We start from the raw sequence: 20993 nt of genomic DNA on the forward strand, positions 1-20993 counted from the left end.
GTCGAGCACCTCTTTTTCTAGGCGCCCGACCCTGGCCGCCTGCCTCTTGGTCGACCCCCTCGCGTACTCTTGACAGAAGACGCGGACGTGAGCCTTGCCCACGTCCCACCATAGCCTCAAGGAGGGGAAGCCCCCCTGCTTCCTTCTCCAGTCGGCCCAGAAACGACGAAACGAATCCTGGAGCCCCACGTCCTCCAGCAGCTGGTTGTTAAAATGCCAGTACGCGGACCCCGTCCTCGCGCGGAGCGAAGCGAACTCCGCCCACACCAGGTGGTGGTCCGAACACGGCACCGGCCGCATGGAGGTCGCCGGGACGCAGGAAACGTACGCCCGAGACACGTAAAGGTGGTCGATTCTGGACCATCCTATTCCAGGCCTCACCCAAGTCAAGGCGCTGGAGTCGGGGTGGAGATTTCGCCAGACGTCCACCAAGTCGAAGGGCCCAACCAGGTCCCTCAACTTCTCTATCGCCGTCATGCACTGCGGGGCACCGGAGCGGTCCCTCGCCTCGAGGGTGCAGTTAAAATCCCCCCCGAGGACAATGCAGTCGCCGACGTCGACGGAGCCAAGAAGAGCGGACACTTCTTCGAAGAAGCGCGCTTGCTGCGGGCCGGGCTGAGGGGCGTACACGTTCACGAGATGGAGCGGCACGTCCCCCAGGCGAACCATGACGTGCAGCAAGCGGCCTGGCACGGGCTCCTTGACCCCCAAGATCTCCGGCTGAAAATGCGGGGCCAGCAAGATGGCCACCCCACAAGAAGTGGCGGTGAGGTGGCTCATGCGGACCTCTCCTTGCCATTCCAGGAGCCACGTGGCTTCGTCTCCCAGAACGGTGTAGGTTTCTTGCAGGAAGCACACCGCATATTTCCCCTCCCGCAGGAGCGAAAATTTGTTAAATCTACAGCGTGCCTCTCTGCCGCCGTTGATGTTGAGGCTGGCTATGGTTATCTTCATGACAAAAGCATAGTGCAACCTCTATCTCGCCTATTGTGGGGGGGGAGTGGAGTCGTTTGTTGACCTCCACTCCTTCAGCAGCCCAGCGAGGAACCTTTTGAGCCGGCGCAGCTCAAGGCCTTGCGCCTTTGATAAGGGCCCGCCCGCGGCCATGTTTTTAACGGCGGCGCGGACGGACGCGATGAGCAGCCCCGGCTCGGACCATTTTTCCCGGGCCAGATGGGCTCGGTTGCGGCGACCTTGGCTCTGGGCCAAAAAGTCCCGGAGTTCCTTTACAGGAATCAGGGGGGACTCAGCGGCGGGCACGAGGAGATCCACCGCCTCACTGGCGATGGACTCGAGATCTTCTCGCTCGTCCCCACCGAGTCCCCATCCCCCTCCGGGAGGTCGCCGCCAGCAGCCGGCCCGTCGACCGCACGACGTACGGCAAACGGCCCGGCTGCTCCATCCGACCCTGGCTCTGCCCCGATCCCACCCCCAGGATCGTCGGCAGAGGAGTCCCCACTGGGCTCTTTTAAAAGTGGTGCTGGGTCGGGAAGCGACAGCGGAAGGGGTTCCTCCTCCGCCCCAGGAACCGGGGCACCCGGAGAGACCTGGCCAAAGTAATGTTCCAGGTCCTCCAAGTACCCCAGCTCCAAAGTAGGGGGCGAGGGTTGTTGTTCTTCCCCCTCCCCGCTGCTACCCCCCGGCCTAGCATGTACAGACTCGTTAAAATTGTTCATATTTTCTGTTTCTTCCAGGCCAAGCGACTCCCGGGGGAAGTTGGTTAATAGCTGGGCGGGCTCAGGTTCGGCCTTTTCGGCCCCGCCCGCCTCAGTCCCCGGGACGATCGACCCGGCGGCATCGTATTCCTCCGCTGGCCCCACGCCCCCCACGACAGGCAGATCCTCCACGCCATCCCCGGGAGGCAGAGGCTGGGCAGCCTCGACTGTCTCACCCTCCCCGGGGACAGATTCCTCCCGTCTCCGGCGCAGTTTGGGGGCACTGGTGGCGGACGCGGGACACGCGGCGGGCACCGACTCCTCCGCGGAGGGATGTTGTTCCCCCTCTGCCTCATTGGAGCGGCGCCTCCTTTTGTTCCTGGGGGTGCGCGGAGGCAGGGAGACCTCCATGTCTGCCGAGGCCTCCCGCTCCACTCCCCCCTTTTTCTTATCTTGCCCGCGCCCGAGCCCCTCTGCGGTATTGGACAAAGGCTCGGGCACGGGCTCAGGGCACCCCGCGCTCGCTGGTGACGGGGTTGGGCTGAGCGCGGTGGTCAAGCTGTCTGGCGCACTGAGGGGACCCGCCTCGAGATGTTTCGCCTTCTTCCGCGCCTTGCTTCCGATCGGACGCTCTCCCTCCCCACCTGCCGGAGGCCATGAAAACAAAGGCCCCCGACGATGCCCGGACACCTACAGCTCCCGGCACGCGGACCCTACTAGGGGGAGGGGTGGCGGCGTCGCCAGCCTTGGCCGCCCTCGGTGGTTTGGCGGCCTTGGAGGCGGGGCAGTTCTTGCGAACGTGCCCCACCTCCCTGCAGGCATGGCACCGCACGCCGTCCGACGTCTAGAAGACGCGGTAGGCAGTCCCCTCGTGCACCACATTAAATGATCCCTCTGTTGTCTCCTCCCGCGCCAGCCGGACAAAGAGCTGGCGGCGGAAGGAGAACACATGGCGCAGGCTGCTCTCCCTGAGGCCGAGCGGTATGGGGTTGATCCCTGACCTTACCTCCCCCAGTTGGTGTAGGTGAGGGAGGAGGAGCTCAGCGGGAACAAAGGGCGGGACGTTTGAAATGATGACCCTCTGCGCGGTGGATTCGAGAGGGTCCACCGGCAGTAACGTCCCGCCCACCGTGAGCCCCTTTTCGAGGGCCAGGGACACCGCCCTCTCCGACCCCAGGAAGAACACAGCCTTCCCAGACATCTTGGAGGCCGCGACAATGGCTGAAGGGCCGACTACACCAGCCATCGCCCGCACGCACTCCTCAATGCTCATTGTGGGGTGAGTGTAGCTCTTGACCCCGTGTTTCTTAGTAATTAATCTGAATGGTGGCAGGGCAGCGGGTGGCGCCGTGGATGTGGACGCCGCCTGCGCATAAGTCTTAGCTGGCCCTGCCACCGGCGTGGATGGAGTCGCCATCACGGGGTCCCTTTAAGGGCTACACCCACCCCAGAGCCACAGGCCTTAATGGTCTTAAATTGGCCTCGTTTGAATGTATGAGCAGAGGAGCTCTCAATGAGGCACACCTCTCCCCTAGTTGACAATGGGGCGGGGCCTTGCTCCCTCTGCTCAGTTGTCTTAATTGTTTTTCCAATTAAGGAGGAAAGGAGCTCTCAGAGTGAGAGGGGAGAGACAGAGAGAGTGACAGAGAGAGAGAGAGAGACAGGGGGTGGGAAAGAGGGAAGCTGTGAGGGCAGGTCTCCTCTCACAGCGATGGGTGGGTGTTTCTTGGGGTGCACTCCCCAGATGGCAAAAAACACAGTCTTTGTAGAATGCTCTTCGGGTTGGGGGAGAAGATGTCTTCACCTGGGACAGCTGGAGCCACCCAGGCACACACTCCCAACGATGTTTAATAGGGTGATTAGTAAATCTTCAGCCAGGTAGCTCCAGCTATCCCAGGCTAGGCAATGGGGGAGGGGTGCTTCAGTGGTGTCTGGGGCCTAGCTGTAAGCAAGACCCCCACACACACTTCCACACACACACACACACCCCCCGCGATGTTCCGGGCCTCGAAGAAAATCTTCTTTTCTCCCCCCACCAATAAAACAATGTCTTTCGGGGAATGCACCAACACCCACCTGTAGAATGTTGTCGAGTCTCCCTCCTTCCACACAGGTTGTTGCTCTTTTCCCCCTCTCTCCAACTCTTTGTAGAAGTAAATAAAGTTGTTGAATTTTTCAGCTCTCCTCCTCTCCCTCTGGACGTTGAGTTGTAGTAAGCCAGCCCTCTCCTCCTCTTCCTCGGCTGGTCTCAGGGCTCACTCCAGGCCTCCCAGACAGGAGCAAAAGCAGGGAGTTCCTTCTCTCACTGCAGCTCAGCTCCAACTGAATAGGCCACGCCTCCAAAGCTCCACCATTGGTCCACAGATCCCCTGAAAGTAGCAGGCCAGGTGGATAAGGTGGTTAAGAATGCATACGGAATGCTTGCCTTTATTGGCCAAGGCATAGAATATAAGAGCAGGGAGGTTATGCTTAAATTGTATAATACTTTGGTTAGGCCACAGCTGGAGTACTGTGTGCAGTTCTGGTCGCCGTATTATAGGAAGGACGTGATTGCACTAGAGAGGAGATTTACTAGGATGCTGCCTGCAATGGAGAATCTTAGTTATGACGACAGATTGGATAGGCTGGGTTTGTTCTCATTGGAACAGAGGAGGTTGAGAGGAGACCCCTCATCAAGGCATACAAAATATTGAGGGGCCTGGACATAGTGGATAGTAAGGGTCTATTTCCATTGGTGGAGGGGTCTATTATGAGGGGGCATAGTTTTAAGGTGGTTGGTGGAAGGTTTAGAGTGGATTTGAGGGGGGGCTTCTTTACGTGAGGGTTGTGGGGAACTGGAACTCGATGCCTGGAAGAGTGGTGGATGCAGAACCTTCACCACTTTTAAGAGATGGTTGGATGGGTACTTAAAGTGCAGTAACCTTTAGGGTTACGGACCTAGAGCTGTTAATTGAGATTAGACTGGATGACCTTTTGTTGGATGGCGCAGATACGATGGTAAGTACTGCAGGGAATAGAATATGGCCAGGGTGATCTTCTGGACTAGTTTCGATCATCTGGATGGGTCGGGGAGGAATTTTTCCCAGATTTTTTCTCCCGAAATTGGCCTGAGTTTTTATCTAGTTTTTGCCTCTCCCAGGAAATCACATAGCTCCGGTTGGGGTGGAGTGTAGAATGTTTCAGTATAAGGGGTGTCGCAGTTGTGTGAGGTGGACTGGTTGGGCTGGGTGCTCTTTGCCTTTCCGTCATTGTTCATTGTTCATAGATTTATATGTAACCTTCAGGGCTGCTGACCGAGGGCCGTGCGGCTCTTTGTCGGCCGGCGTGGATACGATGGGCCGAAATGGCCTCCTTCTGTGCTGTAAATTTCTATGTTTCCATGATGCAGGAGCACAGGGAATGATGTGGTTGTGTTTCAAAATTAACTAAATGAATGACCTTATTTTCCTTGAATTCCCCAGGCTGTTCTTGTGCCATCCAATGTGGACGGGATAAAAAGTATCCTTTTATATGTTGTGGAGAATTATTTTTTGGGTGTATTTAGCATATTATTGGAGTACTACATGGTTCTTGCAGTCCCAATATATATCTTAAGGATGTTTAGACGTGAGGAAGCAGGAAAAGTGGAGGAATTCTAGGCCACTCTGGGGCATCTCTGTCAGTTTCAGAGCAGGATTTGTCGAGGCCGGGGAGCAGGACACATGGCCCTATTGTCCACAGATTCCATTGGCTATGTAAAGACCAAAGGAGGAGATGAGGAGATAGTCACATGATAGCCCAGTCTCACCAATAATTTTGTAGCAGATAGGTGGCTAAACGTTATACATAATCAAAATAACTCACTCATAAATTACTCGAGTGAATATTGTTACACTTTTACTTCCTTAGCAGAGGATATTACAGAATGATGTGTACTGAGTTGGTAGTACGATAACTTGCTCATTGATGTATATTTTTGCGTTTCTGTCTCTGTATACGGACATTTCAGATTCAATTCTTTTGTCCATTGTTTTGATAGAGGCGTTAACACATTTATTTTAAAAGGAAGAAAGGAGGTAAGAAATCTAAAAGGAAAAAGACAGAAAGAATTAAGGAATGAAAGAAGGAAGAGAGAGAAGCAGGGGTGGAAAGCCAAGAGAGATTGATAGAATGAAAAGACAAAGTAAAAAAGAGAAAGAAGAGACGAAGAAAAACGTGAAAGAAGAAACAGTACGTCAATATCCCAGAGCAGAATGGTATTGTGTTCCTAACACAGATGAGACTGTACACAGGGAGGTTAAAGTAACAGTAACCTCAGTCTTTATTAAGACACTCCAGAGTGAGGAACAGGCCTTAGGGGCTTATATACAGTGCTCCCAAGGGATGCTGGGATCCCTTGGACTTCAGGAGATGAGCTCCCTGGTGGCGGAACATGGGAGTGCATGCTTTACAGATACACAACATCACCCCCCCCCACCCCCAAAGTCAAAGTGAAAATTATTTACAAGGTGAGGCGGTCGGGAGCCATTCTTTCCCTGGTGGACTGCCTCGGTACAAATGTCTGTTCTGGTGTGTTGGCTGTGCCCTCGCTGGGCTGGCGTGTTGTTGGCCCTGCAGGGCTGCTGGGTGAGCCTGGCCTTGCTGGGCTGTTGGGCGTGATGGGTTCGATTTCCTGGTCCGGGGTGGTGTCGTTGATCCTTTGGGTGTGTGTTGTGGGCTCGAAAAAGGTGGTGTCTGCTGTGGATTGTTCAGGGCAGTCTGTGAACCGCAGCCTCGTTTGGTCCAAGTGCTTTCTGCAAATTTGTCCATTATCTAGTTTGACTACAAACACCCTACTCCCTTCTTTAGCTGTCACCTTGCCCACGATCCACTTGAGACCATGTCCCTAGTTTAGCACATACACACGGTCATTCAGGTCAATTTCCCGTGACACAGTGGCGCGACCATCGTATACATTTTGTTGCTGCCGCCTGCTCTCTACCTGATCATGCAGGTTGGGGTGAACCAGCGAGAGTCTGGTTTTAAGTGTCCTTTTCATGAGTAGCTCAGCCGGGGGCACCCCTGTGAGCGAGTGAGATCTCGTGTGGTAGCTGAGTAGTACTCGGGACAGGTGGGTTTGGAGTGAGCCTTCTGTGACTCATTTAAGGCTCTATTTGATTGTTTGTACTGCCCGCTCTGCCTGCCCATTGGAGGCTGGTTTAAACGGGGCCAAGGTGACATGTTTGATCCCATTGCGGGTCATGAATTCTTTAAATTCGGCACTGGTGAAACATGGCCCGTTGTCACTGACCAGTATGTCAGGCAGGCCATGGGTGGCAAACATGACCCTCAGGCTTTCAATGGTGGCGGTACTTCCCGACATTATTTCACGTTCAATCCATTTTGAAAAAGCATCCACCTCCACCAGGAACATTTTACCGAGCAACGGGCCCGCATAGTTGACATGGATCCTTGACCATGGTCTGGAGGGCCAGGACCACAAACTTAGTGGTGCCTCTCTAGGCGCGTTGCTCAACTGAGCACACACGCTGCATTGCCGTACACAGGACTCTAAGTCAGAGTCGATACCGGGCCACCACACGAGGGATCTGGCTATCGCTTTCATCATTACTCTTCCCGGGTGTATGCTGTGGAGATCCGAGATGAACATCTCCCTGCCCTTTTTGGATAGCACTATGCGGTTACCCCACAACAGGCAATCTGCCTGAATGGACAGCTCGTCCTTTCGCCGCTGGAACGGCTTGATTAGCTCTTGCATTTCAACAGAGATGCTGGCCCAGCTCCCATGCAGTACACAATTTTTTACTAGGGACAGCAGAGGATCTTGGCTGTTCTAAGTCATAATCTGGCGGGCCGTGACAGGTGATTTATCATTTTCACATGCTTCCATGACCATCAACAAGTCTGTGGGCTGCGCCACCATCAACAAGTTTGCAGGCTGCGCCATTTCCACCCCCGTGGTGGGCAATGGTAGCCGACTGAGAGCATCCGCACAGTTCTCGGTGCCTGGCCTGTGGTGGATGGTATAGTTATACGCTGATAGCGCGAGTGCCCACTTTTGTATGCGGGCTGAGGCATTAGTATTTATCCCCTTGTTTTCAGCGAACAGGGATATGAGAGGCTTGTGATCGGTTTCCAGCTCAAATTTGAGGCCAAACAGGTACTGATGCATTTTCTTTACCCCGAACACACACGCTAATACCTCTTTCTCAATCATGCTGTCGGCCCTCTCGGCCTTCGACAAGCTCCTGGAGGCATAGGCGACAGGTTGCAACTTCCCCACAACGTTAGCTTGTTGTAATACACACCCGACTCCGTACGACAACGCATCACATGCTAGCACAAGTCTTTTACACGGGTTATACAATACAAGCAGCTTGTTGGAGCATAAAATGTTTCTGACTTTCTCAAAAGCAATTACTTGTTTTTTTTCCCCATACCCAGTTCTTACCTTTGCGCAATAACACATGTAGGGGCTCTAAGAGGGTGCTTAACCTCGGTAGAAAGTTACCAAAATAGTTGAGGAGTCCCAGGAACGACCGCAGCTCCATGATGTTCTGTGGCCTGGGCGCGTTCCTGATAGCCCCTGTCTTGGCGTCTGTGGGCCGAATGCCGTCCGCGGTGATCTTTCACCCCAAAAATTCCACTTCTGTTGCCATGAAGACGCATTTCGACCACTTCAGTCGCAACGCTACGCGATCCAGTTGCTGGAGGACCTCCTCCAGGTTTTGTAGGTGCTCGACGGTGTTCCGACCCGTGACCAATATGTCGTCCTGAAAAACCACCGTGCATGGTACCGACTTGAATGGGCTCTCCATGTTTCTCTGGAAGATCGCTGCAGCCGACCAAATTCAAAACGGGCATCTGTTGTAGAAACACAGGGACTTGTGCGTGTTCATGCAGGTGAGGCCCTTCGAAGACTCCTCCAGCTCCTGCGTCATGTAGACCGAAGTCAGGTTGAGCTTGGTGAATGTCTTGCCTCCTGCCGGCGTCACAAATAGGTCGTCTAGCGAGTATTGGTCCTGTCGCGAGAAATGATTAATAGTTACTTTATAATCGCCGCAAATCCTGACCGTGCCATCACTTTTGAGTACTGGAACAATCAGACTGGCCCACTCGCTGAATTCCACTGGGGAGATGATGCTCTCGCGTTGCAGCCTGTCCAGCTCGATTTCCACTCTCTACCTCATCATGTGAGGTACCGCTCGCGCCTTGTGGTGAATGGGTCGTGCCTCTGGGACCAAGTGGATCCGCACCTTCACCCCGGAAAAGTTTCCAATACCTGGCTCAAAAAGGGAAGGAAATTTGTTAAGAACCTGGGTACATGAGGCCTCATCGACATGTGATAGCGCTCGATGTCATCCCAGTTCCAGTGGATTTTGCCCAGCCAGCTCCTTCCAAGCAGTGGGGCCATCGCCCGGGACAATCCAGAGTGGCAATTCATGCACCGTGCCCTCATAGGTGACCTTTAGCATGGCGCTGCCCAGGATCGTGATAAGCTCTTTGGTGTACGTTCTCAGGGCTGGTCTGAGTGCCTTGTTGCACCACAGTCTCTCAAACATCTTTTTGCTCATGATGGGTTGGCTAGCGCCAGTGTCCAGTTCCATGGCTACGGGTAAGCCATTCAATTTTACATTTAGCATTTCGTCTCAAGTGTGTGCACTCCGTGTACTTCAGCATTTGCCTCCTCTCTCTGAGGCTCAAAATTGCTTTGATCCACCATGAACTGATCTTCCTCTGCCACGTGGTGGTTAGCAGGTTTTGCAGTTGGAGGTGCCCCATTGTTCCACAGCTCTTGCAATCATAACTTTTGAAGCGGCATGAATAAGCTGAAGGGAAGCCTCCACAACTCTAACAAGGTATAAATTGCCTTGCATTCATCCTTTGTTGGGGACTCTGAGTCATCTGGGCCATTCATCTGTGTCACCTGAGGCCTGCTGGCAGTTGCAGACTCGTGGTTTCTGCCCTGTACATTTCTGCTCGCAAACACAGTTCCAGTTAATTTATGAACATTGCTAGCACTTGTGTGCTGAGAGATTTGTTTGGTGTTATCACTGGTGGACATAAACGCCTGTGCTATCGCAATGGCCTTACTGAGGGTCGGTGTCTCTACAGTCAAAAGTTTTCATAGGATGGTCTTGTGGCCAGTGCCCAGTACAAAAAAGTCTCTGAGCATTTGCTCCAGGTAGCCATCAAACTCACCTTGGCCTGCAAGTCGCCTTAGCTCGGCGACGTAGCTCGCCACTTCTTGTCCTTCAGATCGCTGGCACGTGTAGAACCGCTACCTCGCCATCGCCACGCTCTCCTTCGGGTTAAGATGCTCCCGAACCAGTGTACACAGCTCCTCATACGACTTATCTGTGGGTTTCACCGGAGCCAGAAGATTCTTTATGAGGCTGTAGGTCAGTGCCCTGCAGACCGTGAGGAGAATCGCTCTCCTTTTTGCTGCGCTTCCTTCTCCGTCCAGCTCGTTGGCTACAAAGTACTGGTCTAGCCATTCGACATAGGCTTCCTAGTCCTCACCCTCCGAGAACTTCTCCAGGATGCCCACAGTTTGCTGCATCTTTGCGTTGGATTCGTATACTCGTCGCCAGTTATTGTGTTCCTAACACAGATGAGACTGCACACAGGGAGGTTAAAGTAACAGTGACCTCAGTCTTTATTAAGACACTCCAGAGTGAGGAACAGGCCTTAGGGGCTGGCTTATATACACTGCTCATAAGGGATGCTGGGATCCCTTGGGACTTCAGGGGATGTGCTCCCTGGTGGCGGAACATGGGAGTGCATGCTTTACAGATACACAAGAAATGGCATAGTCCTTTCTCCTTGATTCTTTGGGCTAATGAGTATAGTATCTATTGTCTAGAAAGTCCTGTTCTTGATACAGTGGCTGGAAGCCTCGTGTTCATACTGCAATCCTCTGTGCACTATTTAATGCGGGTGTTAACGTGTTCATTTTAATTGAATTAATGCTACACTAGAGGATGGAAACAGTAAATGTTCATCCACCAATATTACCAACAGTCGTTTCTAGGGTCCTATGCCTTAACTTTTAAGATTTGAATTCTGTTGCTAAATTTGTGCTTGTAGTGGAAAAAGACGCCACCTTCCAGAGGCTGTTGGACGATGACTTTTGCTCTAAATTGTTTCCGTGCATTATTATAACTGTAAGTGCCAGAACATTTCTTTTCTGTTGCTGATGAATCCAATTTTTGCAATAAACCTGATGATTATTGTTTCAGCACTCTTAAAGGGTTAACACACTGTTCATGAATGATTTCGAGTTTCATTAAGTACACTCATTAATCCTTCATTTATCTATCTGCTAGAGCTGTGCTAAAATGTGCCTTTTAACCCCCGCACAATAGACATTCCAAGGAAGCAGCAGGATCAGTTATAGCAAATGAATTCCTGTTAACTACAATAATGAGCCATTTAAACATCTTGAGAGAGCTTGGGAAAATTGAGAAAGGACTCGGCAATTTCCCTCAAATGAAACCTTCCTGAGTGAGGAAAGCAAGAGGCAGGAGGGAATTAAATCTACTGGGTGGAGAGCAAACTCTGCCCCACTTCTCCCCCACTTAAGCATTTGGTGCAACAGGTATATGAGGAAATAGCAAAAAGGTTTACTATCATGTCCAGAAGTTCCAGAATGTAAAAGGGTATTGGGAAAAGATATCAGACCTGGAGGGATCAGCTAAGGTAAGCCAACAATACGGTTATGCATGACGACTCTGACCCCACTGCTGCTGGATTCCAACACCGCCACTCCTGGGCCCGGCCCACGGTGTCTGAGTCGAGGACGGTGGGCTCAGAGTCGATGAGCGGCGAGGTTGGAGACGTGGTCGGAGTCGAGGAGCGGTGGGGCCGTGGCCAGGAGCGGCGAGGTCGGAGCGGTGGGGCATGACCCAGGAGCAGCAGTGTCGTAGTCAAGGAGTGGCGGGGCGTGACCCAGGAGCGGTGGTGTCGAAGTCAGGGAGCGCCGGGGTGTAGCCCGGGAGCGGCGGGGTCATGACCCAGGAGCGGCGATGTCAGAGTCAAGGAGCGGCAGGGTCGTGACCCAGAAGCGGCGAGGTCGAAGTTGTGGAGCCCAGCAGCGAGGCAGAGGCCCAGGAGCGGCACAGCGTATAACAACAGCGGTGTTGGGGCCCAGGGAAAGTGCAGCAAGGGTTATCTCACACTGCGATCTATTGTCAGTAGGAGTATGTCTGTGCATTAGGTCCATGCAGCAGAGCTGGTCTCCAGTCGTCTTGGTTAACCCTTGTCACTGGACCAAGACCTCGCTCTGTCAAGCCCGTGTGGTGGCTGGTGTGCAACGGCCACTCCACGTTAAAAGTATTCACGCACAGGCATCTTCCACCCTTCAGGATGTAGTACAGGACCTGGAATGTCAGGTTCCTCATTGAAACACCTGTGAACTCATCCCTTTTTGGAAGCGGGTCATCCTCGACACGGGGGACTGCCTAATACTATGCACGACGGAAACCTTCAATACACTTTCAATATCGTCGTGCTTACAGGTCATGATGGGATCTAGTTCACGAAAACGGCAGTACATAGATGCTGGCCCAAAATAATTTAAACCCTTGACCGCCTATTTGAGGTGGCCATGTTTGACATCACTGGGCACGAGATAGACGAAGGTGTGGGAGAAAATAAAGCCGGAGGCTTCTCCTGAGCTCATGGCTAGTTCATTGTTATGTAATGTTATTTTACTGAGTGACTATCACACAGGCACATACTCAATTTGACTCGCATCATGGAAAGTACTATGCATGAAATCCTCTTCAAATGTGGTCGGCACTTAAATTTACAATCTTCTCCCTTTGGTTAAAGCTGGGTAACTGAGGCAGCTTCTTAACATTTTCTTTTCTGTTTTCTTTGCAATGACAGAACAAAGTCATACCATGGCCTGTTTCCACAAGGATTCTCACATAACTGCTCCTGCCAAACACCAGCACAGCTACACACACAACAGAGGATACAGGTGACAAGGTTACACAGGATACGCAAGTTGTACCACAGTGCACGGATGAGGAGCTTGTTCTAGGCCACACACCATGGCTACCATCTCTGCTGCAGTACCTGGGGTTTCAGACAGACCTTACAGGGCTTGTATACAAACAGAAGAGGATCATCGATACGAGTCACTTGTGATTGAGCATAACACTTGACATGATATAGGAAAGAGTATGAAGGGCCCCACTACTGACATTTATATGATTATGGTTGTCATGTATCTTACATAATTATATATAACTGTATCCTAACATGCTATACATGACTGTAATAAGATATGACCTGTAACCACCAGCATACCTTACCACCAGGGGTGCACTTGCAAGAGACAGGTATATAAGGGCAGGTCTCAGGCAAGTGCAGCATTCCAGAGCTGTGAAATAAAGGTGCAGGTCCAGAGTGACCTTGACTTCACTACATGCCCCGTGTGAATCTGTACTGAGGGGACAGGACTTTACAATGGTTGTACAGACTTCCATGGTGACTCATGGTATCAGCATCAGATCACAGGCACACTGAGAGTATCCTTCATGAATGTTCACTGCTGCAGAAGCTTGGGGCTCCAATTGTAAGTATACAGTTTTGAATGGTCTCAAAATGCTGGGAGATTGGATGCAGATTAGCTTGAGGTAGGGATTGACAAGCTTTGTAGCTCCGACAGTTATGTTCTGAGCTGGATCAGTGAACATGTTGAGGGAATGCGCAGCAGCAGTGGTATACCTGTAACATACAGAGCAGGCCACTTGGTCTCAAGACGTTGAACATCTCTGTACATTACAGGAACGTTGTCGGAAAACAGGCAGAATGAGATAACAGCATTGGCCTTGACTGACTGAGGTGGAGGGCCATTGCACTGCAGATCACAATAAAGTTTAGGGACTCATAATCCAGCAAGTTGTGAGTGAAATCCTCCAACCAGCCAGAAGACCAACTGCTTCCACAAAGGAATCACTTAGATATACTGCACTAAGTTCTCTGTCAGATGACAGATACAGCTCGATACCACAAGAGAAACATTGTTAAACACAATAACTAGATTCACACACTACACAATTGAATTAATGCACTGCACTTGATTCAAACACAGTGCTGAGTATTTATACAATGCAGAGCCTACAGCACAGAAACATACCACTTCGCCCAATTGAAGAGCACAACAAAAGATGGAAATAGATGGTGTTTGAGGAATTTCACAGGAAAGTGCAGGTGGAGGTTGCAGCGGTTCATTTGCAGAGGTGGATTTCAAGTCTAAGAAAAGGTGCAGCTCTGGAGCTCATTGGAAGGTGCCTTGAATTAGTGCCATACTGCATCAGAAGTTCAATAGCTAATCCCTCAATGCCACTTGCACCTTTCTGTTCTGCCATGACATCTGAATCCTTTCTTCGACCTCCAAAGTAATATCTCAATTCTGGGCCAGGTTTCCGCCTGATTTCAAAAATCTACAGTTGGCATAGAGAGAGAACGTCTGCTATTCTAGGGTCACAGGACAGTAATATCAGGAGTGCACTGTATCACACAGTTCCATAACTTGGCTGATGATTGAAAGTAGGCTGATAGGTGTAGGAAGTAGGGTGTTCATTGTTGGGGTTGGATTTGTCCTGCTTTTTGTGGATAGGACATAGCTGGCCGATTTTCCACATTGTTGGGTAAATGCCACTGTTGTAGCTGTACTGGAGCAGCTTGGCTAGAAGTGCGGCTAGTTCTTGAACATGGGTCTTCAGCACTACACCCGGGATGAAACCGTTGCTATGTCCAATGCACAGTCATTTCTTGATATCACATGGAATGAATCAAATTGGCTGAAGATTGACAACTGTGATGGTGGGCACCTCAGGAGGAAACCGAGAAAGATCATTCATTCAGCACTTCTGGCTGAAGGTGGTTGAAAATCAGCTCATCTGTCCATATTTAGATCAATGCTATAATGAGGTGTGGAGCTGAGTGGTTCTGGCGGAACTCAAATTGAGCATCAGTAGGCTTCAGCCTTGTCCTTTGCACTCACATACTGGTTTTCACCATCGTTGAGGATGGGATGTTCATGGAGCCTCCTCTTCAGTTGTTTATTTGTCCACCGCCATACATGACTGGAAGTAGCAGGGCTGCACGCTTTGACTTGATCTGTTGCTTGTGGGATTGATTAGCTCTGTTACTGGCATGCTGTTTTCGCATGCCCGTAGATCTGTGTCGTAGCTTCACCAGGTGGTGTCCACAAGGGCTGTGCAGTGGTCTTATCAATACTGTCATGGAAAGATGCATCTACGGCAGATTAGATTGGCGAGGACAAGGTCAAGTAGGTTATTCCCTTGTGCTGGTTCTCTCAACACCTGCTAAAAGAGTGAGCAGAGAAACGTATTATTCACATTAACGTCACATTAAGCATTCTTCTAATAATCAACAATTTTGAGCTTAAAACTCAGATGCTGTACACAGAATCTTAAGGTGGTATTAAAGCTTTAAAATTTCTTCTCAGCTGATAGTTTATATATTTACTCAGTCTTTTTTAAGTTAAAAATGTAAGAAAGTGGAGTGCCGACTGGCCAGTCGGCCCATCGAATCCGCTTGATCAAGGGTCTTGTGTATGAATATTCTATCAGACTGCCTATGTCTCCACCTGCTGATTAGAAATAGGTAGGTTTGTGTGTCTGTTATGTAAACAGTCTGTTACTGTAATTGGAGGCAGCGGTGGAGAAAAAAATCATGACAGGAAGGAGTTACATAGTCAGTTTGATTAAGGTTTTCTGGATGACACAGTGGCAGACTGTCTTTTCACTCTTTCAAATGCAGCTGAAGCCTGACCCAGACTAATAGAAACATAGAAAATAGGTGCAGGAGTAGGCCATTCGGCCCTTCGAGCCTGCACCACCCATTTAATATGATCATGGCTGATCATGAAACTTCAGTACCCCATTCCTGCCTTCTCTCCATATCCCCTGATTCCTTTAGCCATAAGGGCCACATCTAACTCCCTTTTGAATATATCTAATGAACTGGCCTCAACAACTTTCTGTGGTAGAGAATTCCACAAGTTCACAATTTCTCCTCATCTCAGTCCTAAATGGCTTACCCCTTATCCTTAGACTGTGACCCCTGGTTCTGGACTTCCCAAACATCAGGAACATTCTTCCTACATCTAACCTGTCCAATCCCCAATCCCGTCAGAATTTTAAAATGTTTCTATGAGATCCCCTCATTCTTCTAAATTCCAGTGAATATAAGCCTAGTCTATCCAGTCTTTCTTCATATGTCAGTCCTGCCATCCCGGAATCAGTCTGGTGAACCTTCACTGCACTCCCTCAATAGCAAGAATGTCCTTCCTCAGATTAGGAGACCAAAACTGCACACAATATTCAAGGTGTGGCCTCACCAAGGCCCTGTACAACTGCAGTAAGACCTCCCTGCTCCTATACTCAAATCCTCTCGCTATGAAGGCCAACATGCCATTTGCCTTCATCACTGCCTGCTGTACCTGCATGCCAACTTTCAATGAGTGATGTACCATGACACCCAGGTCTCGTTGCACCTCCCCTTTTCCTAATCTGTCACCATGCAGATAATAATCTACCTTCCTGTTTTTGCCACCAAAATGGATAACCTCACATTTATCTACATTATACTGCATTTTCCCACTCACCTAACCTGTCCAAGTCACCCTGCAGCCTCTTAACATCCTCCTCACAGATCACACTGCCACCCAGCTTAGTGTCATCTGCAAACTTGGAGATATTATATTCAATTCCTTTGTCTAAATCATTAAGGTATATTGTAAATAGGTGGAGTCCCAGCACTGAACCTTGCGGTACCCCACTAGTCACTGCCTGCCATTCTGAAAAGGACCAGTTTATTCCTACTCTTTGCTTCCTGTCTGCCAACCAGTTCTCTATCCACGTCAATATCATGTGCTTTAATTTTGCACACTAATCTCTTGTGTGGAACCTTGTCAAAAACCTTTTGAAAGTCCAAATACACCACATCTACTGGTTCTCCCTTGTCCACTCTACTAGTTACATCCTCAAAGAATTCTGGATGATTTGTCAAGCATGATTTCCTTTTCATAAATCCATGCTGACTTGGACCGATCCTGTCACTGCTTTCCAAATGCGCTGCTATTTACATCTTTAATAATTCATTCTAACATTTTCCCCACTACCGATGTCAGGCTAATCAGTCTATAATTCCCTGTTTTCTCTTTCCCTCCTTCTTTAAAAAGTGGGGTTACATTAGCTACCCTCCAATCCATAGGAACTGATCCAGAGTCTATAGAATGTTGGAAAATGACCACCAATGCATCCACTATTTCTAGGGCCACTTCCTTAAGTACTCTAGGATGCAGACTATCCGGCTCTGGGGATTTATCTGCCTTCAATCCCATCAATTTCCCCAACACGATTTCCTGACTAATAAGAATTTCCTTCAGTTCCTCCTCCTCGCTAGACCCTCGGTCCCCTAGTATTTCCAGAAGGTTATTTGTGTCTTCCTTAGTGAAGACAGAACCAAAGTATTTGATCAATTGGTCTGCCATTTCTTTGTTCCCCATTATAAATTCACCTGATTCTGACTGCAAGGGACCCACTAATCCTTTTCTCTTCACATATCTATAGAAGCTTTTGCAGTCAGTTTTTATGTTCCCTGCAAGCTTACTCTCATTCTCTATTTTCCCCCTCCTAATTAAACCCTCTGTCCTCCTCTAAATTCTAAATTTCTCCCAGTCCTCAGGTTTGCTGCTTTTTCTGGCCTATTTATATACCTCTTCCTTGGATTTAACACTATCCCTAATTTCCCTTGTTAGCACGGTTAAGCCACCTTCCCCATTTTATTTTTACGCCAGACAAGGATGTACAATTGTTGAAGTCCATCCATGTGATCTTTAAATGTCTGCCATTGCCTATCCACCGTCAACCCTTTAAGTATCATTCGCCAGTCTATCCTAGCCAATTCATGTCTCATACCATCGAAGTTACCTTTCTTTAAGTTCAGGAGCCTAGTCTCTGAAATAACTGTGTCACTCTCCATCATAATGAAGAATTCTACCATATTATGGTCACTCTTCCCCAAGGGGCCTCGCACAACAAGATTGCTAATTAATCCTTTCTCAACACCCAGTCTAGGATGGCCAGCTCTCTAGTCTAGACATATTGGTCTAGAAAATCATCCCTTTTACACTCTAGGAAATCCTTCTCCACCGTATTGCTACCAGTTTGGTTAGCCCAATCTATATGTAGATTAAAGTCGTCCATGATAACTGCTGTACCTTTATTACACGCATCCCTAATTTCCTGTTTGATGCCATCCCCAACCTTACTACTACTGTTTGGTGGTCTGTACACAACTCCCACTAGCGTTTTCTGCCCTTTGGTGTTCTGCAGCTCTACCCATACAGATTCCACATCATCCAAGCTAGTGTCCTTCCTTACTATTGCGTTAATCTCCTCTTTAACCAGCAACGCTACCCCATCTCCTTTTCCTTTCTGTCTATCCTTCCTGAGTATTGAATACCCCTGGATGTTGAGTTCCCAGCCTTGGTCACCCTGGAGCCATGTCTCCGTAATCCCAATTACATCATATCCGTTAACAGCTATCTGCGCAGTTAATTCATCCACCTTATTACGAATGCTCCTCGCATTGAGACACAGAGCCTTCAGGCTTGTTTTTTTAACATCTTTGTCCTTTTAGAACAATGTTGTAATGTGGCCCTTTTTGATTTTTGCCTTTGATTTTTCTGCCCTCTTTTCCTTATCTCCTTTCTACCTTTTGCTTCTGCCCCCATTCTACTTCCCTCTGTCTCCCTGCATAAATTCCCATCCCCCTGCCACATTAGTTTAAACCCTCCCCAACAGCACTAGGAAACACTCTCCCCAGGACATTGGCTCCAGTCCTGCCCAGGTTTGTACTGGTCCCATCTCCCCAGAACCGGTTTCAATGTCCCAGGAATTTGAATCCCTCCCTCTTGCATCATTCCTCAAGCTACATATTCATCTTAACCATCCTGCTATTTCTACTCTGACTAGCATGTTGCACTGGTAGCAATCCTGAGATTACTATCTTTGAGCTCCTACATTTTAATTTAACTCCCAGCTCCCTAAATTCAGCTTGTAGGACCTCATCCTGTTTTTTATCATTATCGTTGGTACCTATATGTATCATGACAACTGTTGTTCACCCTCCCCCTCCAGAATGCCCTGCAGCCGCTCTGAGACATCCTTGACCCTTGCAACAGGGAGGCAACATATCATCCTGGAGTCTCAATTGTGGCCACAGAAACGTCTATCTGTTCCCCTTACAATATAGCTCTCCCACTCTTTCTCCTGTGCAGCAGAGCCACCCATGGTGCCATGAACTTGGCAGCTGCTGCCTTTCCCTGATGAGCCATCTCCCCCAACAGTATCCAAAGCGGTATATCTGTTTTGGAGGGAGATGACCACAGGGGACTCCTGCACTACATTCCTACTCCTGCTCTGCCTGATGGTCACCCATCCCCTATCTGCCTTTGTAACCTTTACCTGCGGTGTGACCAACTCACTAAATGTGCTATTCACGACATCCTCAGCATCGCGGATGCACCAGAATGAATCCATGCGCAGTTCCAGTGCCATCATGCGGTCTGACAGGAGCTGCAGCTGGATACATTTCCCGCACACATAGTAGCCAGGGACACTGATTTCCCACGTAGCATAGGAGGAGCACGACAAGGGTCTGGGCTCTCCTGCCATGACTTAACCCTTAAATAAACTTAATTTGGCAATAATGCCAAAGGTTTCCTACTGATAAGAAAACAAAAATATAAAATACTTACAATCCACCAGCCAATCACTTACCCGCTTGGCTGTGACATCACACTTTGATTTATTTTTACTTCTTTGTTTTACTTTCGGCCTCGATTTCCCGCTCCCGCTGCTGTGGCTCCTCCCGAACTCCATGCCCTTGTTATCTCGATCTCCCGCTCCCGCTGCTGTGGCTCCTCCTGAACTCCGCACCCTTTTTATGGGCCTCGCGATCTCCCGCTCCCGCAGCTCATGGCCATGCAAGTTTCCTATTACTGCTGGCATGACATAAGTTTAACTGGTCTGAACCCAGCTCCTCTTAGACATGAAGTCATAGCACAAAACTACTACTAGATCTTCAGTCTCAGTTGGTATGTGGAGTTGCTAAATTCACAGTGGTGTTTTTCCTGAAGTGGAGAAAGCTTTACTATGCATCTGAACTGTGGTACATGTGACATAGGGGCTCTTGATGTTTACACTGGGGGCCAATGGTGGGACGGACATTCTTTCATTCCCCATCATTGACATCCATTATTTTAATGAAATCAAAAAAAGCGCAAAGGATAATGTGTATCACAATCAATTTACCAGAAGGCTTAATAACAGGTAAATTATTTGTAAGGTGTTAGCCAAATTATTAATTGAGATATCTATATTTGTTTTTTCACATCCTATTATATTGACTGATTTTCAGGGTAAAGGAGTGCCAGATCTAAGCACCAGATTGATGGTCCGGAAACTGTGGGACATACTGCACATCCCAGTTTTTGCTCTTATGGATGCTGACCCACATGGTAATTACTGTTTCAGAGTTGTTTATTTTTCCAATTTTTTGGTGGATAGGCTGGGGCAGGTTTTTCTGTAAAGTACCCAGGCATAAGACTTGGTGGAAAGGGGCGGGTGGTGGGGTGTTCGCAGGGGCACCAGGAGCATTGATCACAAATTTGGGCACAGGCTGTCCAAGATTTTTCGCCCAGATACTGTAGCTCAAGCCTTCCCAGTAATCTCGAAAAAATTACATTCCACCCTGTATCAATTTATGGATGACGTTCAGTAATCTTTTGTATCTTCAATAACCTGCAAACAAAATGCTGGGTGCATGTTGTTTCAGAACGTACTCTATCACCCAACATGAATTTATTGAGATGACCAAAACAATGACCACCAACCTTTAGCACTTCTGCAGCATACGAGTCACTGTTATAAAAGGTGCACTGTGCACAAGTAATGCCTCAATGATAAATGATAACTGCAATTTGCCCAGAAGACCCTGCCTGTAGTAAGAAATCCAGTCGAAGCACAACAGAGATGACTGATTAATTTCAGGATAGATAGATCGATAAACTTGACTGAAATTAAGGGCCTTACTTTTCTCTCTGGCAAAGCTTAATATAGAATTAATTATGAGTAAACAGGTGGGCAAAACTTCCAGATAGAGCAGTGGATGTAAAAACCCTGGGATCATTTAAGAAACAATTAATGCTACAGTGAGGGGACCAATAGGATCTATGGATGGATGAATTAAATGAACCCACAGTTATCTTATGAAGACTAGTAGAAAGCAGTAACACGGATTTCTCTG

General features: G+C 49.1%; 1 protein-coding gene across 1 annotated transcript in view; it reads left to right on the top strand.

Annotated features, from left to right (window-relative positions):
• spo11 (SPO11 initiator of meiotic double stranded breaks) overlaps window positions 1-20993 on the top strand; it is a 72034-nt gene that overhangs the window by 22248 nt on the left and 28793 nt on the right. Inside the window, exons 7-9 of the mRNA XM_070894849.1 lie at window positions 5117-5153; window positions 10692-10801; window positions 20106-20205. Of these exons, the coding sequence (XP_070750950.1) occupies window positions 5117-5153; window positions 10692-10801; window positions 20106-20205 (247 nt within the window). The remainder of the gene's footprint in view (window positions 1-5116; window positions 5154-10691; window positions 10802-20105; window positions 20206-20993) is intronic.

This window comes from Pristiophorus japonicus, chromosome 12, assembly GCF_044704955.1.
Source record: "Pristiophorus japonicus isolate sPriJap1 chromosome 12, sPriJap1.hap1, whole genome shotgun sequence".
Taxonomy (NCBI): domain Eukaryota; kingdom Metazoa; phylum Chordata; class Chondrichthyes; family Pristiophoridae; genus Pristiophorus; species Pristiophorus japonicus.